This window comes from Oryx dammah, unplaced genomic scaffold (genome assembly GCF_014754425.2).
Source record: "Oryx dammah isolate SB20612 unplaced genomic scaffold, SCBI_Odam_1.1 HiC_scaffold_11229, whole genome shotgun sequence".
In the NCBI taxonomy this organism is placed as follows: domain Eukaryota; kingdom Metazoa; phylum Chordata; class Mammalia; order Artiodactyla; family Bovidae; genus Oryx; species Oryx dammah.
Genome location: NW_024080622.1, coordinates 5,097,858 through 5,125,112, shown reverse-complemented (window position 1 = coordinate 5,125,112; position 27,255 = coordinate 5,097,858). Strand labels below are relative to the sequence as shown.

The window sequence follows — 27,255 nt, the reverse complement described above, 5'->3', positions numbered from 1 at the left end:
ATACTGTGCTCTTGGATTGGAAAAATCAATACTGTGAAAATGACTATACTCCCCAAAGGAAGCTACAGACTTAATGCAATCCCTATCAAATTACCAATGACCCTTTTCACATAATTAGAACAAATAATTTCACAATTTGTATGGAAATATTAGACCCCAAATAGTCAAAGCAACCTTGAGAAAGAAAAACAGAGGAATCAACCTTCCTGACTTCAAACTATAATACAAATCTACAGTCATCAAGACAGTATGTTACTGGCACAAAAACAGAAATATAGACCAATAGAACAAGATGGAAAGCCCAGAGACAAACCCATGCACCTATGGGCACCTTATCTTTGACAAATAAGGCAAGAATATACAATGGAGAAAAGACAGTCTTTTCAATAATTGGTGCTGGGAAAACTGAACAGATACCTGTAAAGGAATTAAATTAGAACACTTTCTAACATCATACACAAAAATTAACTCAAAATGGATTAAATACTTAAATGTAAGGCCACAAACTGTAAAGCTCATAGAGGGAAACATAGGCAGTATATTAATGCACATATATGGAATCTTGAAAAATGACATTGATGAGCCTATTTGCAAGGAAAGAAGGGAGATGCAGTCATAGAGAACAGAATTGTGGACATGTGATAGAAAGAAAGAGTGGTATAAACCAAAAAAGTAGGATCAATGATATATACATTATCATGTGTAAAAGAGAGAGCTTGTGAAAAATTGTTATATATATATGGAGCCCAGCCTGGTGTTCTTTGATGACCTAGAAGGATAGGATATAGGGGGTGAAGAGAGGCTAAAGAGGGAGGTTAAAAAGCAAAAAATGTTAGTTGCTCAGCCATGTCTGACTTTTTGTGACCCCCATGGACTGTAGCCCACCAGGCTCCTCTGTCCATGGAATTCTCTGGGCAAGAAAACTGGAGTGGGTTGGCAATTCCTTCTCCAGGAGATCCTCCTGACTCAGGGATCAAACCCAGGTCTTCTGCATTGCAGGCAGATTCTTTACTGTCTGAGCCACCAGGGAAGCACTGAAGAGGGAAGTGATATATGCATAATTTTGGTTGATTCGCATTGTTGTACAGCAGAAATCAACACAACAGTATAAAGCAATTTTCCTCCAATTAAAAAATAATCAAAGGAGAAAAAAAAAACCTGGAAAAAATCCAAAAGAGGGTCAACAGAGAGCCATACTGCCTTATGCAAGTAGAGCCTCTGAATAGTATAAAATCACTGGTTTAGACATCCCACACAACAGCTTATGTAGTAAATATGTAAACAGCATTGCTTTGCAGGTCATTTCATATGGATCTGTCTGTTTAAGTGTGAAGGACTAGAGGGCAAAGACAATTGGAAAGGGACTTATTAAAATGTATTACTTATGAAACTGAGCAGGACCCTGAGGGGCCTTCCATACAGAATCCCCTCTATGCCCCCATTTCTTGTTTGTAGAAAGAGAGGCTTTAGTCTTCAAAATCTTTACTGAGCTTCAGAGAGTAAGCTCAAGCAGTTAGTGATTAGGACAACAGAGTCATTAAGCTCCTAATTCTTCCTGAAGGGATATAGATACAATTTAATGCATATCTTTGAGCTTTTGTGTGGAAACTAAGACCCCACCAAGGTGGAGGATGGTGACTACATGCTGACTACACACATGTAGGCCCCAGATTGGAGCCGGAAGATTGAGGTTTCCCAAACATCACCCTATTATCTCACCACCAACCTGTTACCAAGTCCAGACTCACTCTGCTCACCACATGACAGGTCAATAAATCCAAAAGACTAGGTGTTGAGGTAAGGAATATAACTTTATTTGGAAAGTTGTCTGGCCAAGAAGATGGCAGACTAATATCTCAAAATAACCATTTTATTGGAATTGGGAAACCAGTATCTTTTACAGAAAGGAGAGGGGGAAGCAGTGAGGAAGTAAAGTAAAAAGTCATTAATCCTGCAAATATTTCCAGGAATGGCCAGTCTCAGGGAGGGGATAAGTTAACTTCTTCCTTCTTGTAGCCATCCACAAGTGAGCAGGGTCCTGAACAAAGGCACTTTGGTTTAACATTCAGACAAAGGGGCAGGGTTTCGCAAAGCAGGCCATTATGTATGACTATAATAACAAAAGCAACAAAAAGCAAAGATTAAAGTCAAAGAAACAGATCCAAAACAAGGAGTCAAAATTGGTTCTTCCCTATCAACCAATCAGAAGAATGTCCACAGTTCTTTCCTAACGTCTTTAAAAACTCTTGCTTGAGCATAATCTGCCTGTTCTTGCTTAATGCCCAAATAAATGCTTACTACTTTGCTGCAAACACCCACTGTCAGAGTTTGGCTTTCTATAACATGGGCACCAGTGCACTTATTTAATAACAGCTTCAAACATAGTAGATATTTAAGGTTTCTTAAATTGACAGTGAAGTTGTTTCTTTAGTCAATCTGATCTAAAAACAACCCAGATCGATGTGCATAAAAACAAAAAGCAAATGAAGCCAGCAGATTATACTTTGTCTTAATTCATGCAAGAAAAAATAGTCGTTAGTTATACCAGTTGTCCTATGAATCAGGTTAAAATGATTCAACTAATATATGCTCCCTACTGGGATGCTATGCCAAATGTTTACCCTAAGCTTTACCATAGTGTCCTTACAGAAGAAATAATTTATCACAAACTGTGGGATGGTTTAAAATAAAACTACCTATTCTTTGGGAGCAAAACCTGCCACCCCAAAATGTCTCTTGGGCACACAGATTATTCTGAGCTGAAAACAACACCCAAAAGACTCAGGAATAAATTTGAGAGTCCTGCTAGCTGCCTAAAGAATGTAGCTGGAGCTGTTCCAGGAAGGGAGCTATCATCAAAGAAAACTTTGTATGAACTACATGTGTAGACTGGGAGAAACCTAGCAAAATCTGTTTGTTAAAAGTCTCTTTGTCTCCTATTGTCTCTGTATGGCAGAGTAAACATTTGTTTACCAAGCATCTGCTTTTCCATCTCCTTGTGAATTGTCTTCCACTCCTCTGAGGTACCAAACGGATAACCCCAACGTCTTCTTTTGTCTTTAGCTGAAGAGGGCATTTAAGGTGAGGGCTTCAGCCATTTTGGTGAGTCACTCACTTTTCCTGAGTCTCTCCCATTGTACATTACTAGTTGTTGTTGTTTTTTTCTCCTGTTGATCTTTCTCACATCAATTTAATTCTTAGACCACCCTGAAGAATCAAGATGGGTAGAGGGAAATTTCTTCATCCTTAACATGAACAAATTCAGGATATTTCACTTCTAAAATATAGAATCCTTACCTAACAAAAGTTAAATCAATCTTCAGATTATAATATGGGATCAAACTCTGCCTGAAAACAATTTAAAAGCAATGTATATTTATTTCCTATAACCTTGTGGCACATGTTTATTAACATTATTTTGTAGCTTTAGCTCCATTCATTTGCGTTAGAGAATTATAAGAGTCTAAACGCTTCAGTCAGCCCTTTGACTTAATTAAAGCCCTGAAAGCAATTTCCTCAGGTTAAGCAATCTGTGTGACAGATTTGAACTTAACCCTTTTCCCCTTTAACACCTGTGCCTTGTCTTCTTCAGTACTTAAGTCACTTGATAGAGTGATAAAGGAGGTCAGGTTATGCAATCTCAATTGCCAATTGCATATTAATAACAAAATTCAAACTGAATATTAATACAAATAACATTTTGTTTTGTGGTCTCTTAAATTTAGTAAAAAAAAAATTAAATAGCAATGAACAACTTTGCCTATTCACTTTATTTATGCATTAAAAAAAACTGAACTGGGTAAATGGTAAATGCACCTCATGGAGAATTTTACTATTAGTAGTAAAAAGAGCTCTTAGGTTGAATATTCTGTTTCTAGACAATCATAGTTAGAAATCAAAAAGAAAAAAGAAGTCATTTCTAAGATGCTTTCCTGGGATGTCTTTTTTTCTTTCTGTAGACGTCTGGTTTGATCGCTCATCTACCAGGTATTTCGTTAACTTTTTCAGTTTGTTTTCAGTTGGCATGATCTTTTAAAGAAAAGTATTATAGAATCAGAGCACATCTGTAATCAAGAGGGGTTTTGGTAGGGGGGTACGGGGCTGGGAAAGGTATCCAGAAAACCAAGATTTCTCACCAACCTGCGCGCCAGAAGAGCATCTCTGGCCTCAGCAGGAAAACCCAGCAAGGGCGCCCAGCGGCGCCTCCTCCGTTGTCTCCCGCTTCCCCGGTTGACTAGAGAAGGGGTCACCAGACCCGCGCCAGGCTGCGATTGGACGCGCCGTCGTCAGGCACCCTCCAGAAACACAAACGCTTCTGCAAGTGAAGGGCTTTAGGTTTTTTACGTCTCCCCGCGCTCCTCTCCGCTCTCCATGCCAGGTCTCTCTGGCTTGCTTGGGCTCGTTCGCGCGGCCTGAGAGTTAGCAATAACCTCGCTGCCGCCTGCGCCTAGCTCTAATTCCTGCCCCAGCCTCTCCACCTTCTCTGGAGCCCTCTGCTCCCGCCATGGGGCCAACCTGGGGCTCCTAAGAGTTGTCGCCTCTTAGCTGAGCGCTCTTGGGCCAAAGTCTCCGAGGGCGGGATATGACTTAGGGCGCTAGAGGGGTCAGCACAGAGGTAACTGGAAGGGGAACGAACAGCTATCTGGGAGAAACGAGGCCAAACGATGAGTTTCCATAAGGAGGACGGAGTGAGCAGCCTGTGCCAAAAGGCGCTGCACATCGTCACGGAGCTGTGCTTCGCGGGCCAGGTGGAGTGGGAGAAATGCTCGAGCATCTTCCCCCCGGACGGGGGCAGCCAAGGCGGAAGTAACACAGGTAACTGGGGAGGGCTCCGCTCGCGACCTCGCAGTCCTAGGGGACTCGCGCTCTCGGTCCTAAGCTCCTGGGTCCTGCGCCTTCCGCGCGGCGCCGGGGCTTCTTTAGGACGCCTAGCCTTCCTGTCTTACCCGTCTCCTTTGATTAGCTCCTGGCGGCTTCCAGTGTGGATTGTTCGGGTTTTGTCTTCTTGCCTCCATCTGTCTGGGTTCTTCCACTTCTCTGGTCCGCTTCGTCCCCGCTGCCGCCGTTTCTCGCTCCTAGGCTCCTGTACCCTCTTTCTCTGAGCTCTCCCACGCCTCCCATCTCGCTCCCAGAGAGGAGAGGAGAGCGCGGGCCGCGGCGTCCAGATCATTAGCCGAGCGCTGCCCGCGGGGGCCATTTGCCACCGGGACTCTGGCTGCCCTCGCTTTTGTCCCGCAGGTGGCGGGTCGCGGCTTGGGGAAGGGGCCAGGCCGAAGAATCCATACTTAGATGCAAAACAAAACAAAACAAGCAAAAAAAAAAAAAAAAAAAAAACCCGCCTTGGAAATGGGGCTGCGTTGGTCCCCGAGAACAGAAAGGAGCCCGGTAGGGGTAACCTGCAACCAATGTCATCTTCTCATTTGACAGTGTGCAAAACCTTTTAATATATATGAAATTCTAGGGCTTCTTGACAACGTTGGGCCAACAGCGGGGATGATCAACCCCATTTTTCGAGGCAACAGTTAAGGCTTAGAGGACAGACAGATTTAAGTGGAAGAAGGAAAGGTTTATAAATCCTTTCTACACAGGTGCTCATACAGCCCTTAATACAGGCATCCTCTCTGCCCCGTCAACAAACTTGGGGGTAAAAAACGGTGTGGGATGGAGGAGGCACACGGACCTTTAGAAATCTGAAGGTGGAAAGAAGTCTCAGGTAACAGATTTTTTGCAAAAGGAATGTGGATCATAGCAGAGCCACTCAGGGGTGATGCCTGGAGGGAAAGGACTTGTAACCACCTGCTCTGTGAAGTTTGTGTAGCCTATTGTGCCATTAATGGGGTCTAGCTGGATTCCTGGAGTTGCAGGCCGAGTTGAGTGCCATGGGAGAGAGTCCACATAGTTTTGGGAGATGAACACAGGTTTGGGGATTTTCGTTATCGGGCTGGAAGATTGTCATTCCTTCTGTAGGGTTTGTTTCTTTCCTTTTACTAGCCTGTCATTTTAGTCTTCTGGAGGGACCTCGTGGGTTGAGGGTAGTCAGGGCAACAGATGAGAGCTGGACCTTAGTTCAGCATGGAACCTTAACAGTGGAGAACACTGTATGCTAGGAAGGAGACAAGGAAGGCACAGTTAGTGGGTTCCCCATCCACTACCACCAAAGACAAAGAGAGAAAGGAGGGAGGTGGGGAACAAATGTGTTTTAACCTTTACAGTAACATTATTTAAGTGGAATATTTGTAATAGGAACCAAGAGAGGCTTCTGCCTGCCCTTGGCAGAACCTGAGGAGATGTTGCTACTTAGGCCCTGGAGAGGAATGATACATAATTGCTGCTGTACATATGCTGGAAACATAGACATTTTGTGAATCTTAATAAACACAGCAGAGTCTTTTCCCGTTTGTTCAGCAGGTGTTACATTTCTAGGAGTGTGTGAAATTCAACTACTAGTTGAAGTCACTGGCTGAATATTACATATATGCTTGTCTTGTGTATAGTTGCTCATTATGAGGTAAACACTCAAAATAGTTTGAACTTAAAGTCTTCTGTGGTAATTGGATAAGTTGCTCTGAAATGTCTGATGATACACATGCTAAAGATAAGACTCGGAGATGGAAGTGCAGTGAAAGAAATGAGAGTATTTAAACGATCTGAACTTTGGTCATTTAATAGGTGATGCTGTGGATAAAACTCCTGATTTCCACTCCACCCCCAACCCCAGCCATTGTGATCATACAGCAAATAGTGGTTTTCTGGGCCTTAGATTGGCTAGTAATGAGGAAAATCTGAAGACTGGAAGCCAAATACTAGCTTTTAAATCTTTATAGATACACAATTATGGCCTTCAGGTGGGCTTCCCAGTGGCTCAGTGGATAAAGAACCTGCCTGCTGTGCAAGAGATGCTGGAGATATGGGTTCGATTCCTGGGTCAGGAAGATCCCCTGGAGGAGGGCACAACAACCCACTCCAATATTCTTGCCTAGAGAATCCCATGGACAGAGAAACCTCTTGGGCTACAGTCCCTAGGTCTCAAAGAGTCGGACATAACTGAAGCAACCTAGCTCAGCACAGCTTAAGGTAAAACACAGCATATGAATTGTAGAGAGAATTCTGAACTTGTTCTAAGCCTTATAGGAAGTAATTGTAATCCTAATTCCTTTCAGATTTGTGCCTGGGAACAAAAATGGAGCAAAACAAAATCTCAAACAATTACATGGGTATTTTTCTTCCTTTAAGTGAAAATATGTACTATTCACATTGGGTATTCAATTTAATATATGAATATTAATTGAATGATTACCACTAAAAAAGATATCCTTCTAGGTTGCGTATGAGATATAAGGATGTAGAAACTTGTTTTACACTTTCCATTTGTAAATCCATACAAAAATAAAAAGTAAAATAATCTGCAAATAAGCTCCTATTACTAATAGATATCTATGAAATGTATCAAAGATTAATTATCAAATCTTTAGCTATATTAATTAGCTACTCAGCCTCACCTTGTTCTTTGTAGTAGATTTTCTTATGCACTTGTTCTAGCAAGTGATACTTGACTCACTGTTTGTTTAATGAGAAACACATTATGGTAAGAGGACATGGACATTGAATAGAATGATGGTTTTTTACTTTCAGCACTGCCCAGATGGTGTCAGTTATTCTAAGGTTGCAACAACAATTGCAAACTTCCAGATTGTGCATGATTTTAGATTCCTTAATGCAGGGGTTGGGGGAGAGAAGTTCAGGTACAGGGCTTTCTTGGTCTCCTTGGGTGATTGAATCCAGGAGGCCCCACAGATACCAAGGTTTATGATGCTCAAGTTCCTTACATAAAATGCTGTAGTATTTGCTGTAACACTTACTTCCATATACTTTAAGGGCTTCCCTTGTAGCTCAGTTGGTAAAGAATCTGCCTGCAGTGCAGGAGACCCAGGTTTGATCCCTGAGTTGGGAAGATCCCCTGGAGAAGGAAATGGCAACCCACTCCAGTATCCTTGCCTGGAAAATCTCATGGACAGAGGAGCCTGGTGGGCTGCACTCCATGGGGTCACAAAGAGCCGGGCACGACTGAGCAACTAACACAGATACCAAGATTTATGATGCTCAAGTTCCTTACATAAAATGCTGTCGTATTTGCTATAGCACTTCCTCCCATATACTTTAAATAATCACTGGATTACCTTTAATACCTAAATCATCAAGAGGTACTTCTAATACCTCTTCATCTTCTTGATGTATATAATACCTTCATCAGGGTATTATAAGTACCTCTTGATGAAGGTGAAAGAGGAGAGTGAAAAAATTCAAGCTGGCTTAAAATTCAACATTCAAAAAACTAAGATCATGGCATCTGGTCCCATCACTTCATGGCATGAAAAAATGAAATGAAAGTTGCTCAGTCATGTCTGACTGTTTGTGACCCATGGACTCTACAGTCCATGGAATTCTTCAGGCCAGAATACTGGAGTGGGTAGCCTTTCCCTTCTCCAGGGGCTATTCCCAACCCAGGGATTGAACCCAAGTCTCCTGCATTGGAGGGGGATTCTTTACTAGCTGAGCCACCAGGGAAGCCCACTTCTTGGCATATAGATGGGGAAATAGTGAAAGACTATTTTCTTGGGCTCCAAATCACTGCAGATGGTGACTGCATATATGAAATTATAAGATGCTTGTTCCTTGGAAGAAAAGCTATGACAAACCTAGACAGAGTATTAAAAAACAGAGACGTTATTCTGCTGACAAAGGTCCATATAATCAAAGTTATGATTTTTCCAGCACGTGAAAGTCACTCAGTCATGTCTGACTCTTTGCGACCCCATGGACTGTAGTCCATGAAATTTTCCAGGCCAGAATACTGAAGTGGGTAGCCTTTGCCTTCTCTAGGGGATTTTCTCAACCCAGGGATCAAACCGAGGTTTCCCACATTGTGAGTGGATTCTTTACCAGCTGAGCCGCAAAGGAAGCCCAAGAATTCTGGAGTGGGTAGCCTATCCCTTCTTCAGCAGATCTTCCCAACCCAGGGACCGAACTGGGTTGTCCTGCATTGCAGGCAGATTCTTTACCAACTGAGCTATCAGGGAAGCCCTCATATATGGCCGTGAGAGTTGGACCATAAAGGCTGATTGCTGAGGAATTGATGCTTTTAAACTGTGGGGTTGGAGAAGACTCTTGAGCATCGTTTGGACTGCAAGGAGAACAAATCAGTCTATCCTAAAGGGAATCAATCCTGAATATTCTTTGGAAGGATTGATGTTGAAGCTCCAATACTTTGGCCATCTGATGCGAAGAGCTGACTCATTGGAAAAGACCCTAATGCTGGGAAAGATAGAAGACAAGAGGAGAAGAGAACAACAGAGGATGAGATGATTAGATAGCATCATCAACTCCATGGACCTGAGTTTGAGCAAGTTCTGGGAGATGGTAAAGGACAGGGAAGCCTGGCGTGTGTAGTCCATGGGGTCACAAAGAATGAGACACGACTGAGTGACTGAACAACAACGTCTAAATCAAGGTAAATGATATGTCACTCATTCATTTGGTGCTCAGCCATGTCTGACTCTTTTCGATCCCATGGACTGTAGCCCTCCAGGCTCCTCTGTCCATAGGTTTTCTCAGGCAAGATTACTGAAGTGGATTACCATTCCCTTTTCCAGAGGATCTTCCTGACCCAGGGACTGAACCCGGGTCTCCAGCATTGCAGGCAGATTTTCTTCCATTTGAGCTACCAAGGAAGACCCATATAAAGGCAATGTGGATAGTTGCCTGTTTGACAATCCAATTTTTTTTTTTAAACTTCCTGAATTTTTAAAAATACTTTCAACCTGTGGATGATTGATTGCATGGATGTGAAACATGGATACAGAAGACTGATTGTAAGCCTAAAGTTACTTTACCTTAAAGAAGTCATGAATCTCATATAGAAATAAAATATTCTTCTACTGTTTTTTTTTTTTTAATACCAGTAAAGAAGAGGCTTCACCATTCTCTTTACCATTTACTGCAATAGCAGTAGCAGAAGCGGTGATAATGTTATTGACTTGAGAATCAAGCAGTCAAGTTGACAGAGTCTATATTTTAGTAAACTTTACAGTAACTTAACTGCAGATGGCAATACTGGTTAATTTACTCTTTTGACAAAGTTTTTTTCAGAGATATTATTGATGTCAACATTACTAGTACACTAGAAAGTTCATTGTGTGCAGTTTTTTAGAAAATCAGATTTTTGCAGTCTTTTTACCACTGATTCTCCCCCTCCAAAATAGACAAGTCACCCACTAAATTCAATAACATAAAATAGAACTTAATACTCTAATATTTAGGGAAAATACAAAACAGTATATTGGCCTATTGCCTTAAATGTAATTTTTCATATATACTGTGACTGAATATACATAATAGTTTTTGAACTGGATTTAAGTTCATTTCTGGTCTTTAATTGCTGCTCCATATCCAAATGCTTGTGAGATTTTAGGAAATTTCATTACTTAAGAAGACCTCCCATTCGGAAGGCTGTCTTTTCACTTTGCTTATATTTTCCTTTGTTGTGCAGAAGCTTTTAATTTTAATTAGGTCCCATTTGTTTATTTTTACTTTTATTTCCAGAATTCTGGGAGGTGGTTCATAGAGGATCCTGCTGTGGTTTATGTCGGAGAGTGTTTTGCCTATGTTCTCCTCTAGGAGTTTTATAGTTTCTGGTCTTACATTTAGATCTTTAATCCATTTTGAGTTTATCTTTGTGTGCGGTGTTAGAAAGTGATCTAGTTTCATTCTTTTACAAGTGGTTGACCAGTTTTCCCAGCACCACTTGTTAAAGACAAAATAGCAAATGAAGCAACTGATAAACAACTAATCTCAAAAATATACAAGCAACTCCTGCAGCTCAATTCCAGAAAAATAAATGACCCAATCAAAAAATGGGCCAAAGAACTAAATAGACATTTCTCCAAAGAAGACATACGGATGGCTAACAAACACATGAAAAGATGCTCAACATCACTCATTATTAGAGAAATGCAAATCAAAACCACAATGAGGTACCACTTCACACCAGTCAGAATGTCTGCAATCCAAAAATCTGCAAGCAATAAATGCTGGAGAGGGTGTGGAGAGAAGGGAACCCTCCTACACTGTTGGTGGGAATGCAAACTAGTACAGCCACTATGGAGAACAGTGTGGAGATTCCTTAAAAAATTGCAAATAGAACTGCCATATGACCCAGCAATCCCACTGCTGGGCATACACACTGAGGAAACCAGAATTGAAAGAGACACATGTACCCCAATGTTCATTGCAGCACTGTTTATAATAGCCAGGACATGGAAACAACCTAGATGTCCATCAGCAGATGAATGGATAAGAAAGCTGTGGTACATATACACAATGGAGTATTACTCAGCCGTTAAAAAGAATACATTTGAATCAGTTCTGATGAGATGGATGAAACTGGAGCCGATTATACAGAGTGAAGTAAGCCAGAAAGAAAAACACCAATACAGCATACTGGCGCATATATATGGAATTTAGAAAGATGGCAATGATGACCCTGTATGCAGGACAGCAAAAAAGACACAGATGTTTATAGCGGGCTTTTGGACTCAGTGGGAGAGGGAGAGGGTGGGATGATTTGGGAGAATGGCATTGAAACATGTATAATATCATGTAAGAATCGAATTGCCAGTCTATGTCTGATGCAGGATATGGCACGCTTGGGGATGGTACACGGGGATGAGCCAGAGAGATGTTGTGGGGAGGGGGGTGGGAGGGGGGGTTCATGTTTGGGAACGCATGTACACCCATGGTGGATTCATGTCAATGTATGGCAAAACCAATACAGAATTGTAAAGTAAAATAAAAAAATAAATTAAAAAAAAGAAGACCTCATAAATGCAGCTAATCAAACCCCCTTAAACTCATAGTCACATCACAACTGTGCAGACCTAACCATAATTTAAAAATTTTATATAAACATTTAATTCCTCAATGTTTTAAATTTACATTTTACACTTTTAATTTAGTACTAAAATTCAAAAATAAAAATGTAAACAAATTCTTCTAAATTCATATATGTGTTCTTCATTTTCTCAAGATGTGGGAACAAGTAGGTATTTATATGGCAAACACTTTCGTTGAAGTTACTTGACTAATAAAAACAGAGATGGCTAAGTACAAAAATCAAAATAACATGATTTCTGAGAATAATGCATTTTAGGTCTGTCATAGTTTAAAATGAGTAAAAGGACTTTATAGGTTTTCTCTACAGGTAGAAAGCAAATGATTACCAATTAATTTAATTATTTTGTATCACTAGTAGTAATGAGTTTTACACATTCTAATGATTGTATAAAGAATTACAGTTTAGAAACATAGTAGGCATGTTAGGATTAATAGAAATCCTTGAGCGTTGTAGGTTTCAAAAAGTAACTGAACCACAGTGAATTCAAACCTGTAGGCACATTTGAAGGATGCACCAGAGGGTTTTTTCCTTCCCCATATTGATACTCCACTGAAGAATGGCCAGCTTCTACTATTTCTAGTCTCATATTTACATGATCTTCAGCACATATTGTGCTTGATCTCAGTTGCTTCTAGGCAAATGGATGAGTATCTTGGCTTCAAAGGCCAAGCAAGTATCAGCAAACATCCAGTACTCTTCACTGTGAGATATCAATATTTTGGCTGTATTGCCATGATTTATTTTTTGCCTTAAACTTTTTTCCACTTTGAGACAAAATTAAGATATGTGTTTCCTCTCTATATGAGCTGTGAATTTCAGAAATCTGATTCTTTCAAGAGCAATTTAATATACAGAGTATATAGCTGTCCATTTTATCCAAATCAGATTTTCTTTAAAACTTAATCATCATTGTAATCTTGTTTTATGGAGGAAAATTGTTGTTATTGGGAATACATCTTCATTTATTTAAAAATTGTTTTTGTCTAAAGAGTTGTCAGAAAATGAACATTATCATAAGTGTTTAATGGACTTTCCAATTTCAATTTCAATAATCTATATTTTGAAAATATAATTATGTTTTTCCTGATCTACATTTTATTCTGTTAATGACATTAATTGAATAGGCTGTAAACACTTTGGGGGCAGTGGCTTGTTTATTGTTTTATCCTCAGTGCCTAGAAAAAAACTGTGGCTTGTTAAGAGTTTCAATAAATATTTATTGGATACTGAGAGAATGAATAATTGAATTAACGTATTTATCCTCAAGAAGCCTCAATATCATTAACTGTATAACAGTGGGTGCTATTTAATCACCTCCCAATCCCTTCTGAAACTCAGTCAGTTCAGTTCAGTCACTCAATCATGTCCGACTCTTTGTGACCCCGTGGACTGCAGCACACCAGTCTTCTCTGTCCATTACCAAATCCTGGAGCTTGCTCAAACTCACGTACATCCAGTTGGTGATGCCATCCAATTGTCTCATTCTCTATTGTCCCCTTCTCCTCCCACCTTCAAACTTTCCCAGCATCAGGGTCTTTTACAGTGAGTCAGTTCTTCATATCAGGTGGCCAAAGGACTGGAGCTTTCAGCTTCAGCATCAGCCTTCCAGTGAATATTCAGGACTGATTTCCTTTAGGATAGACTGGTTTGCTGTCCTTGCAGTCCAAGGGATTCTCAAGAGTCTGTTTCAACAGCACAGTTCAAAGCATCAATTTTTGGTGCTCACCTTTCTTTATGGTCCAACTCTTACATCCATACATGACTACTGGAAAAATCAAATCACAGCTTTGATTATAGGGGCCTTTGTCGGCAGAGTAATGTCTCTGCTTTTTAATACTCTGTCTAGGTTTGTCATAGTGTTTCATCCAAGGAGCAGGTGTCTCTTAATTTCATGGGTGCAGTCACCATCTGCAGTGATTTTGGAGCCCCCCAAAATAAAGTTTCTCACTGTTTCCATTGTTTCCCCATCTATTTGCCATGAAATGATGGGACTGGATGCCATGATCTTAGTTTTTAAATGTTGAGTTTTAAGCCAACTTTTTCACTCTCCTCTTTCACTTTCATCAAGAGGTTCTTTAGTTCCTCTTCGCTTTCTGCCATAAGGGTGGTGTCATCAGCATATCTGAGGTTATTGGTATTTCTCCTAGGAATCTTGATTCTAGCTTCTGCTTCATCCAGCCTGGCATTTCACATGATTTACTTTGTATATAAGTCATTTTTGAACTTCAATTTTGAATTTCTGAAAATAAGTTGTATATATTTGTATCTTTGTGTCTATGGTGTCCAATACAATATTCTATGTAGATAATATACCACTTATTCAGTTTTTTGATAATGGCAAAAATTAGAGCACTTAGGCATTTACAAGCTAGAGTATGATAAGCAACATACTCAAAGTAACTGAACTTTGGATGTCCATTCACTTCCTGAGTGTATTCAGGTAGAACTATGACTCCATGGCTCAACTTATGTGTTACATAATAAATGTATTGAATTTATTAAAGTTTTAGAAAAGTGGGAATATCTGTTTAATATACCCATTCACAATAGTAAAAGGAAAGTCTGTTCATTTGCTTATGTAAGAAGTAGCACAGAGAAAAAATAATCATATTATTATTCAAACTGCTGTTAGTCATTCCAGTAAGAACTAGAAATCATCATTTTGCAGTTGTGAAAACTAAGGCAGGAAAAGTTAGCAACTTCCCCTCGATCACAACTAATTAAAGATGTGGCTAGGGTAACAATGCTGGGCTCTTTAGATCCTGTCTTAGGCTCAACAAAAAGTAGGCATAAAAAGAGATCCTAGGGCCATCCATGGTGCTAAAGCACACTAGAGCAACATCAATTTCCTCTGTTGGTATAATACCCAATACTGTTCAAGTTTAGAAATAGAATTCCTGAAGAGAGCTTCTAAAAAGAGTTATTTTCTTTTCCCTCACAATATTAAATATCCTAGTGACCACTGAAGCTGTAAGAGCTGACATTAACATAGCTTAGGTAGACTGTCAGAAAGTAAAGATATATATATATAAAGATATATATATAAAGATATATATATATATATATATATATATATATATAAAAATTATTTCCTGGATTTGTGCTGTGGTGGCCTAAGAGCTAAAAGGTAAAATCATCTAGAGGGAGTGGTAAGGGAAAAGGAACTGATACATAACTTTTTCCCATTCAGATGGGTCCCAAAGTGTTATAATCTACTGTTAAATATTCTGTTATTGAATAGAGAACATGATAGCTTTTAAAAACTTGTAAGTCAGTTTGTCCATACTGCAAGGTTATTTTAATTTAACAATGAGGACCGTTGTTTTCTCTTCAGTGTCCATTGTTCCTTTAGTTGTGTTTAAATAGTCACACATTTATAGGTATAGTGAACAAAACAATATTAAGTGATATATTATCATTTTGAATATATTATAATATGAGTTGTTAATATATGTGAGAGGTAGTTTTAGCATTATGCTTTTTTCCGACAAATAATTACTGAGCTCTTACTATGTGAAAGCCACTGTGCCAAACATTAAAATGTACTGGTACCATTAAATGTGCATAGTATCTCAACTTAACATAAATGTAGAGTTAGTATATAATAATAGATTGTAAATTATTTACTCAATTATGAATATATGTAAAGATTTAAAAATAAATTTGGCTAATTTAAGGATATTTGATACCATGCTTGATACTGCCAGGCAGGCTTATTTCTCTCCCTTGATTTTTGTCTCCTCATAACAAAGATTTGGAATGAAAGACTAATTACAGCTCAAGCAGGCAGGATTTCTCAGCCCCTGTCTCTTCATAGTAAGCATTCAAAACAATGGTAAGGTTACAGCTCAGTTATAGCTCAAGCAGAGGGTGTTTTTTTTTTTTGTATATGTATATTTTATTTTATTTTTTTACTTTTATTTTTTTTTTACTTTTATTTTATTATTATTATTTTTTTTACTTTACAATATGGTTTTTATTAAACAGACAAGGGATAGTACACTCCTGAGATGTGGGGACAAGCCAACCCTGAAGTAGTGGCCACGATCCCTCTTGGCTTTCCCTTTTTATATTTCCTGTCTCCTCTTGGTTCTACCCTGTACAAAATGCAAATGGGCCAATCAGGGAAGGGGCGGTATCTGGTGACATGCATAATAGGGCTTTTATGTATTCATCTAGATGGGTGCAGACTGAGAGTTTTGATAGACAGTTGCAAGTTATATAACAACAGACTCTATTGTGCATGTCTTTCCCATAATTCAGTCTGTTATAATCAGATATATGTATGTATAGAATATTTATGAATACCTAATGGACTCCTTGGACTTCAAGGAGATCCAACCAGTCCATTCTGAAGGAGATCAGCCCTGGGATTTCCTTGGAAGGAATGATGCTAAAGCTGAAACTCCAGTACTTTGGCCACCTCATGCGAAGAGTTGACTCATTGGAAAAGACTCTGAAGCTGAGAGGGATTGGGGGCAGGAGGAGAAGGGGATGACAGAGGATGAGATGGCTGGATGGCATCACTGACTGGATGGACGCGAGTCTGAGTGAACTCTGGGAGCTGGTGATGGACAGGGATGCCTGGCGTGCTGCCATTCATGGGGTCGCAAAGAGTCGGAAATGACTGAGAAACTGAACTGAATGGACTCCTAGGAGCCTAAGGTCACTTAAGGAAGTCCCTGTTGTTAGTTTGTATCCATTGTGTGCCTAGGGTACCTGTGCAGGAGTTGGAAAAGTTTCTGGGGTTATTTTTGTAGCATATCTGTGAGCACTCGGCCTGTCTGGAATGGGATTTAGAGATCAGCTTGTATCCTTTTCAGTTAGGCCACCTCTTGTTGCTCATGCCTAACTTCCTACCTAACAATACCATTTCATTGAATTTAGGATGCTGTGGATTACAAGGCACACCATTATTTTATATTACACCAGGAAAATCAAAAAAGAAGAGTACAAAAATTAAATTATGACTTGGTGCTTTTTCATCACGTAGAATTTTTAGTTTACACCTATGGAAAAATTTCTTTTAGAACACACATAAATTTTAAAAATCCTATATCACTCTTGTACAAGTATAAAAAGGGAAACAAAACAACAACAACAAAAAGGAAAACATAAAAGACAAATAGATTAAAATAATTTCAAAGGTAAAGTACTGAGTCTGATTCTTCTCAATGGTGATACTTTTATTTATCCACTCATTATTGGACTCTATGGCATCAAAAATACTGTCAAGACTAGTAATGATCCATTTTTTTCCTTAAAGGAACTCATTATTGTGCTAAGTTGCTTCAGTCATGTCTCTTAGCAGTCCCATTGTAGCATGCCAGGCCCCTTTCCCTATGGGATTCTCCAGGCAAGAAAACTAGAGTGGTTGCCATGCCCTTCTCCAGGGAATCTTCCTGATCCAGGGATTGAAGCTATGTCTCATCTCCTGCATTGGCAGGCAGGTTTTTTTTTTTTTTTTTTTTTAACCACTAGCACCACCGCAAAGTCCTAGAGGAATTCAAAAGGGATATAAATACTAGTGTTGCTGTGCTCTAAAGCTAGCTAACAATACTTTCTGCGGGGCGGCACGGAGCGGATGCGAAGCAGATGCGAAGTGTGATGGTACGGCGGCATGTTGGTCAGTAGGAAGAGCTGGGCCACTCTGTCTAGGTGAGCCGGGGTCCTGACTGCTCTGGGGGCCACAGGGTCAGGGCCACACCACGCAGCCCCTGGGGTTCTGGCCCTCCTTCCTCCTTGGGGACGCAGGCCCAAGCAGGCTGCCTGCGGAGGGCTGTCCAGCCTGGAGAGGCTGCTCTGGGGGCTGGGAAGGTGGTCAAGAGGTAAACGGCCAAGTCACAGCTTCTGAGCCACCCCTGACTACTTGTCTTTCTTTGGAGAGTCTGAGAGGTACCTCCCGGGAGGAGGCGGCCACACTGCCTCACAGGGTCAGTGAGTAGGCCAAGGGGACAGGTGCCCTCCCAGGGATGAGGCTCAGGCTCTGGGTGCAGCATTTTGGGGTGCTGTCAGGGCTGGGAAACCTCACACTTGGTGCTCTCCGTCTCTGCGCTTCAGTCTTCAGTCAAGAGCGGGGCCTTCAAAGGGTCCAGGAACTAGGTGTCTCATCCTTGTCTGCTGGACAACTAATCAGGGTCAGAGAAGCCTGGTGGATGGGTATCCAGGAGGCAGCACCCTTATGTAATTGCAGTGCCAGGCTGCTTTGGCACAGGAGTGGCCGGGAGGAGCTATCCCACGTCCGAGGTCAGGGGCAGCGGTGGAGAGGAGCTACCCCACGTCCAAAGTCAGGGCAGTGGCTGAGAGGAGCTACCACATGCCCGAGGTCAGGGATGGTGGACAAGAGGAGCTACCCCACGTCCAAGGAGCGGCAGCTGCATGGGCGCAGGAGGGCCTAGAGGAGCTACTCCATGTTCAAGGTCAGGAAGGGCTGCTGTGAGGAGATACCCCTGGTCCAAGGTAAGGAGCAGCAGCTGCGCTTTGCTGGAGCAGCTGTGAAGAGATACTCCACCACTAAGGTAAGAGAAACCCAAGTAAGATGGTAGGTGTTGCAAAGGGCATCAGAGGGCAAACACACTGAAACCATAATCACAAAAACTAGCCAATCTGATCACATGGACCACAGCCTAGTCTAACTCAATGAAACTGAGCCATGCCATGTGGGGCCACTCAAGACAGACGGGTCATGGGGGAAAGGTCTGACAGAATGTGGTCCACTGGAGAAGGGAATGGCAAATCACTTCAGTTTTCTTGCCTTGAGAACCCCATGAATAGTATGAAAAGGCAAAATGATAGGATACTGAAAGAGGAACTCCCCGGGTCAGTAGGTGCCCAATATGCTACTGGAGATCAGTAGAGAAATAACTCTAGAAAAAATGAAGGGATGGAGCCAAAGCAAAGACAATACCCAGCTGTGGATGTGACTGGTGATAGAAGCAAGGTCTGATGCTTTAAAGAGCAATATTGCATGGGAACCTGGAATGTCAGGTCCATGAATCAAGGTAAATTGGAAGTGGTCAAACAGGAGATGGCAAGAGTGAATGTCAACATTCTAGGAATCAGCAAACTAAAATGGACTGGAATGTGTGAATTTAACTCAGATGACCATTATATCTACTACTGCAGGCAGGAATCCCTTAGAAGAAATGGAGTAGCCATCATGGTCAACAGAAGAGTCCAGAATACAGTACTTGGATGCAGTCTCAAAAACAACAGAATGATCTCTGTTCGTTTCCAAGGCAAACCATTCAATATCACGGTAATCCAAGCCTATGCTCCAACCAGTAACGCTGAAGAAGCTGAAGTTGTATAGTTCTTTGAAGACCTACAAGACCTTTTAGGACTAACACCCCCCAAAATTGTCCTTCTCGTTATAGGGGACTGGAATGCAGAAGTAGGAAGTCAAGAAACACCTGGAGTAACAGGCAAATTTGGCCTTGGAATACGTAATGAAGCAGGTCAAAGGCTAATAGAGTTTTGCCAAGAGAATGCACTAGTCATAGCAAACACCTTCTTCCAACAACACAAGAGAAGACTCTACACATGGATATCACCAGATGCTCAACACCGAAATCAGATTCATTATATTCTTTGCAGCCAAAGATGGAGAAACTCTATACAGTCAGCAAAAACAAGCCCAGGAGCTGACTGTGGCTCAGATTATGAACTCCTTATTGCCAAATTCAGACTGAAATTAAAGAAAGTATGGAAAACCACTAGACCATTCAGGTATGACCTAAATCAAATCCCTTATGATTATAAGTGGAAGTGAGAAATAGATTTAAGGGACTAGATCTGATAGATAACTATGGATGGAGGTTCATGAAATTGTATAGGAGACAGGGATCAAGACCATTCCCATGGAAAAGAAATGCAAAAAAACCCAAAATGGTTGTCTGGGGGAGGCCTTACAAATAGCTGTGAAAAGAGAGGTGAAAAGCAAAGGAGAAAAGAAAAGATATAAGCATCTGAATGCAGATTTCCAAAAAATAGCAAGAAGAGATAAGAAAGCCTACTTCAGTGATCAATGCAAAGAAACAGAGGAAAACAACAGAATGGGCAAGACTAGAGATCTTTTCAAGAAATTTAGAGATACCAAGGGAACATTTCAGGCAAAGATGGGCTCGATAAAGGACAGAAATGGTATAGGCCTAACCGAAGCAGAAGATATTAAGAAGAGGTGGCAAGAATACACAGAAGAACTGTACAAAAAAGATCTTCACTACCAAGATAATCACTATGGTGTGATCACTCACCTAGAGCCAGACATACTGGAATGTGAAATCAAGTGGGCCTTAGAAAGCATCACTACGAACAAACTAGCTGAGGTGATGGAATTCCAGTTGAGCTATTTTAAATCTTGAAAGATGATGCTGTGAAAGTGCTGCACTCAATATGCCATCAAATTTGGAAAACTCAGCAGTGGCCACAGGACTGGAAAATATCAGTTTTCATTCCAATCCCAAAGAAAGGCAATGCCAAAGAATGCTCAAACTACTGCACAATTGCACTCATCTCATACGCTAGTAAAATAATGATCAAAATTCTCCAAGCCAGGCTTCATCCGTACGTGGATCATGAACTTCCAGATGTTCAAGCTGGTTTTAGAAAAGGCAGAGAAACCAGAGATCAAATTGCCAACATCTGCTGGATCATGGAAAAAGCAAGAGAATTCCAGAAAAAACATCTATTTCTGCTTTATTGACTATGCCAAAGCCTTTGACTGTGTGGATCACAAGAAACTGTGGAAAATTCTGAAAGAGATGGGAATACCAGACCACCTAACCTGCCTCTTGAGAAACCTATTTGCAGGTCAGGAAGCAACAGTTAGAACTGGACATGGAACAACAGACTGGTTCCAAATAGGAAAAGGAATACATCAAGGCTGTATATTGTCACCCTGCTTATTTAACTTATATGCAGAGTATATCATGAGAAACACTGGGCTGGAGGAAGCACAAGCTGGAATGAAGATCTCCGGGAGAAATATCAATAACCTCAGATATGCAGATGACACCACCCTTATGGCAGAAAGTGAAGAGGAACTAAAAAGCCTCTTGATGAAAGTGAAAGAAGAGAGTGAAAAACTTTGCGTAAAGCTCAACATTCAGAAAACGAAGATCATGGCATCTGTTCCCTTCACATAATGGCAGAGAAATGGGGAAACAAGGAAACAGTGTCAGACTTTATTTTTTTTGAGCTCCAAAATCACTGCAGATGGTGATTGCAGCCATGAAATTTAAAGATGCTTACTCTTTGTAAGGAAAATTATGACCAACCTAGATAGCATATTGAAAAGGAGATATATTACTTTGCCAACAAAGCTCTGTCTAGTCAAGGCTATGGTTTCTCCAGTGGTCATGTATGGATGTGAGAATTTGACTGTGAAGAAAGCTGAGTGCCGAAGAATTGATGCTTTTGAACTGTGGTGTTGGAGGAGACTCTTGAGAGTCCCTTGGACTGCAAGGAGATCCAACCAGTCCATCATAAAGGAGATCAGTCCTGGGTGTTCATTGGAAGGGCTGATGCTGAAGCTGAAACTCCAATATTTTGGCCACCTCATGCGAAGAGTTGACTCATTGGAAAAGACCCTGATGCTGGGACGGATTGGAGGCAGGAGGAGAAGGGGACGATAGAGGATGAGATGGCTGGATGGTATCACCGACTCTATGGACATGAGTTTGAGTGAACTCCAGGAGTTGGTGATGGACATGGAGGCCTGCCGTGCTGTGATTCATGGGGTTGCAAAAAATCGGACATGACTGAGTCACTGAATTGAGCTGAACTGAAAGCTAGCTGTAAAGTTATGTTGAATCTGACAATGTTGCCCAACTCATTTGACCCAGCAAAAATTTGGCTTATGAAGGTTATGTGTGTGTTTCACTATTTTCTCAACACAACACTTTCTTCCAAGCCATTTAGACTCATTCTTTGACTTCTTATGCTGATACATTTGCTTTAGCATAAACAGAGTGAAAACTATGACACACTTACTTAATGACTACTAGTACTTTTAACAGGTCATTGATACTGATACATTCTGATTTCAAAAACTAAATGTCTAAAAATATGCATTTTATAAATCAATTAAATATGGTAATGATATAAAGTTCCTATCACTTACTGAAATTCAAGAAAAAGGCAAAAGTCAATAACAATTAAAATGGAAATTTTAAGAGGCATTTTTGCAACAGTAATAGGTTGATTAACTATGTATTGGATTTATGGTTGAGGAAGAGACTAATAGTTGTTTCCTAGTATTCATTTTGCCGTTCTATTTCACAGCATTAGAATCCTTTATTTTTAGTTTGGTATGTGGCAGCATTATTAAAAAAAAAAAAACTTTAAAAAGGACAGCTTTTTTTTAGCATACCTTATAGGTTGGTACAATCGCATGACTAAGTTATGATTGTCGGAATATTAACAGCAGTGATGTGCACTACTTCTAGATTTTTCCCTTAATGTTAAAGGACACACCATTACCTTCCTTTCTCCCTTGTTATTTTTCATCCAGCTGTCTGGAATGTAGACATGTAAGCTTGCATCTTGGACCTTAAGGAAGAGGCAAAAACCTTTGAGTAGGAAAGCAAAAACATGGAAAAAAAACAGGATTCCAGACACCTTAAGCTGATGTGTTTACCCTGACTTGCTTATACTGGACCAAGTAATTAAATGAGGGAGAAATAAACTTCTATTTTGTTTGTTACTATTAGTTTGGTCCCTTGTTGTAGAAATCAGAATTATGTGACATTATAATAATAATACCATATTGTTGTTGTTGCTTAGTCACTAAGTCTTGTCCAAGTCTTTGCAACCCCATCAACAGCAGCATACCAGACTTGCCTGTCCTTCAGTATATATCTGACTTTGCTCAAACTCATGTCCATTGAGTCAGTGATGCCATCTAACCATCTCATCCTCTGTCACCCTCTTCTTATCTTGCCCTCAATCTTTCCCAGAATCAGGGTCTTTTCCAATGAGTCAGTTTTCAACAGCTTCAGCATCAGTCCTTCCAATGAATATTTAGGACTGATTTCCTTTAGGATTGACTGGTTTGCTCTCCTTGCAATCCAAGCGACTCTCAAGAGTCTTCTCCAGCACAGTTCAAAAGCATCAGTTCTTTGGTGCTCAGCCTTCTTTGTGGTTCAACTGTCACATCCATACATGACTACTGGAAAAACCATAGCTTTGACTATATGGACAATGAGGACAACCAAGTGAGGTGGATGAAACTGGAACCTATTATACAGAGTGAAGCAAGCCAGAAAGAAAAACACCAACAACAGTATACTAATATATATAAGGAATTTAGAAAGATGGTAACGATAACCCTGTATGCAAGACAGCAAAAGAGACACAGATGTATAGAACAGTCTTTTGGACTCTGTGGGAGAGGGAGAGGGTGGGATGATTTGGGAGAATGGCATTGAAACATGTATAATATTATATATGAAATAAATTGCCAGTCCAGGTTCGATACATGATACTGGGTGCTTGGGGCTGGTGCACTGAGACGACCCAGAGGGATGGTACAGGGAGGGAGGAGGGAGGCAGGTTCAGGATGGGGAACACGTGTATACCTGTGGCGGATTCATTTTGATGTATGGCAAAACCAATACAATATTATATAAAAAAAGAAATGATAATTTCTGATTAATTGAGAAGTTACTTATTTGTACATTTTGAGAAATTAAAGAACTAGAATTTTTAAATTTAAAAAAGTGATACAGTAGTAATTGGAATCGAGAGAATAGCAATTGGTCTATGATTTTCTGCATCATTGTAGCCATCTGCATGGATAATATGTACTTAGTCCTAACGTTATTTACAATTTATAGTAATTAAGACCATGCAAATGTTATAAATTAGCAAAATTCTGGTTCATTAAAAGCTTATGAGGACTTTGCATGTTTTTGCTAATTATGTTTTCTGATGAGAGTGGTTTTTTTTTTTTTTCAGAACTCTCTGACTTTATTTTGAGATATTAAGGCATGATAAGAGTAAGATCTTTATAGCTACATATGAGTCAGAGATGAAGAGTCAGCCAGACAGACAGAGAAGTAAGTAGACACATAGTGGTAGAAGCAATAGTTATGCATATGTATGTAATCAAATCAGGGTTTGTGCAATATTAAACCTGATTATCTTTGAGCCTAATTTAATTTTTGAGATTTCATTAACTTCAATTCTTACCAAGATATAATTGGATGAATGGTATATAACGGATTATTTTTAATTATCCAGAGACATTGAAAGTTTGAGCTACACAGATGCTACTCATCAAGTTTATTCATTATACAATGGGTAACTTCAAAGTCTGTGTGGAGAAGGAAAACCATTCATATTCATCTCCCTACAGTGATCTCGTCTCCACCTTACTTCATTTCTTTCATGATCATGACCAAACGCTTGTCATTATGTTAAAAGTACTATTTTAGAATTATAAATCCAAATATTCCAAACCCCAACCAAAAGCCTCTATGCTTTCTTCTTTTGCATTTGGAAACTCCATTCAATTTTCTACCTCCAGGTTAATGTCCTGTCAATAAATATTGCATCGTGTTTATGATACATCATTTAATCATTGCAATCACTTTCTCCTTTGAGGTTTATTACATTTTTCTGGGAGGATAGAAGATGCTCATTCATGGATAAATTCATCTGCTTCTCTATTCCTACACCAAAGAACCTGAATATTTAGATTTTAAAACCAGGTAGGCTAGTATCACTCTTAGTCTTCAGTTGCAAAAGAACCCTCAATTCTGACCAGATGTCCTATGTTTTCCTATTCAATTTTCTCCTATTCTCTAAAGTTCATATATCAGAATTTCCCCACTGTATTTAAATATTCCAAATTATTTTCCAACATCCCCAAATAACTGGCAGTTGACTCTAACTCCTATTTGGAGAGAAAATTATAAACAATAGTTCTCTTGAATTCCTGCCTATATGTATAAAATTTGATTTCAGAACTATCCTCTTTTTCTTGAAAAGGAAGAAGTGATAGAGTTCTTTCATCTTTGCTTCAGATTCCATCCATTGTCACCTTTTATGTGACTTTATTGTTAATTATTCACTCTGCTTGATTTTCTTTCTCTCCTTATCTGGTACTATTTTCCCACAAATTATAAACCATGCTGAAATATTGCACATTTTAATTAAAAACATCAATTCCACGAGTGATTCTTTCCTTCTTTCCTAAATACAATATCTTGAAAGAACTATCTATACTCACAGAATTCACATCCTCACTCTCATTCATTCATTAAACTACATTCATCTGGTTAACACAGTCTCTGCTGCACTAGTCTTATTGAATTCACTGCAGATTTACTTGTTTAAGTTAATGTTTACTTATCTACCTTAGTTTTGATTGAACTTATTTTAACTTCTTATACTACTTACCACTTTATAAATACTCTCCAAACTTCTATGAAAGCAACTTGACCTCATTTTTTTCATAAGTCTTCTACTCTTTCTCAGTCTTATATGCAGGCTCTTTGTTCTTTAAATTTCTCTTTCTTTCTTTAATTATTGATGTCTTCAGGATTCTGTTGAGGAGCTTTTACCTTCTTTGTCATGGATTCAGATTCGTCTGTTTAAAGAAGTCCTTCAATTTTATCTTCAGTTGTAGTCATATATGACCAACAGCTTACTCAAAATTTCTACTTGCATGTTGAGTATTATTATTAATGTATAGTCCAAACCCAACATAGCTGAAGTCATGGTCTTCCTTACTTCATCATCCTGTTTGTCTCCCAATGAATCACATTCTTTTTCTTCAATCTTCACACTCTTCACAAGTTCCTTGCCTTGCCAAATACCTCTAAAATGTGCTCTGTTTTCCATTCTAGCCACCCTTGTTCAGAAATACTCTCATCTCTCATGTGGATGACTGTTCTAATCGGTAACTCTTTTTTCTCTTCTCATCTGGTCTCCACTTTTATTTTCTCCCCAGACAGAGTGTTATTTATGAAATGCATATTTAACCATTTCATACCTTAACATAAAAATGCTTCTGGGACTACATATTTCAATTTGAACTAAGTCCAAACTCATAACATCCTTTATGTCATAGTTAAATGTTTAAAAACAATCATTAAAATTTAAAAAAAAAAACATTTTGATGACTTTACAAATTCTCACAAATCCTCCCTTAATCTTTTTTAATCTCCCTTAATCTTTTTTAATCTCCCTTGATAGTCAGAGTCTTTATCTTGTTTAACAAATTTTGTTGAAAAAAAAATGTCATCAAGACCTAATAATTAAACTCTTGGTTTTGTTTTTGAAATACTCTTATTTGTCATAATTGCAATAATAAGCAATGTAAAAATATATAATGCAATAAGCTTGTTTTTATAATTTTAGTTTTGTTTTTCTCAAAGAAATTCTAATTAATATAACTCCTTTCACTTTTTCTTGTTGTGGGAAAAGCCCTTTCCCCTCCTTTTGCATTTCTGGATGGAAGAAGCTACAAGATAAGATAATCATGGAATCTTAGCTTACCCTATCCCTAAGACATGACTTACCTGTTTCCCTCTTCATTGATGGATATTCTCTACTCCTTCATGTAATAAATTTTATAGGGTCAGGTACTCATGGAGAATACTTGTGGTTGTCCAGCCTGGCTTCTGGCTGTATCTGAAAGTCTAATTAATTCAAAGTGATATGTTAGCAAGTCAACTTTCTAATAGACCTAAGAAGAGTTGATTCTTTTGAACTGTGGTGTTGAAGAAGACTCTTGAGAGTCCCTTGGACTGCAAGGAGATAAGTCCTGTGTGTTCATTGGAAGGACTGATGTTGAAGCTGAAACTCCAATACTTTGGCCACCTGATGTGAGGAGCTGACTCATCTGAAAAGATCCTGATGCTGGGAAAGATTGAGGGTGGGAGGAGAAGGGGATGACAGAGAATGAGATAGTTGGATGGCATCACTGACTCAATGGACATGAGTTTGGGTAAACTCTGGGAGTTAGTGATGGACAAGGAGGCCTTGCGTGCATGGGGTTGCAAAGAATTGGACATGACGGAATGATTGAACTAACTAAGCTTATGCTCACTTTTATTATAATTGCTACCTGGTTGAACAGTTTCTCTGAGCACAACTGGGTAGGAAAATAGAATGTTATTTATTAGCTTCTTGAAAAAATAATTTTTACTTAGAAATTTTGGTCTCTAATATAAACAACTTCACTCCTTTTAGTACCAAATAGCATTGGAAGATGTTTCTCTTCTTACTAATCTGTGAATCACCATTCAATCCATATTCATTCCATAGCTATGCCTCCTTTCCCCTAGGTACTCTTG

General features: G+C 39.5%; 1 protein-coding gene across 1 annotated transcript in view; it reads left to right on the top strand.

The window, feature by feature from the left end:
- The first annotated feature begins 4,541 nt into the window (after window positions 1-4,541).
- Window positions 4,542-27,255, top strand: part of LOC120861171 (synaptotagmin-10) — a 114,514-nt gene continuing 91,800 nt past the window's right edge. Inside the window, exon 1 of the mRNA XM_040236824.1 lies at window positions 4,542-4,815. Within this exon, the coding sequence (XP_040092758.1) occupies window positions 4,665-4,815 (151 nt within the window). The 5' untranslated portion in view covers window positions 4,542-4,664. The remainder of the gene's footprint in view (window positions 4,816-27,255) is intronic.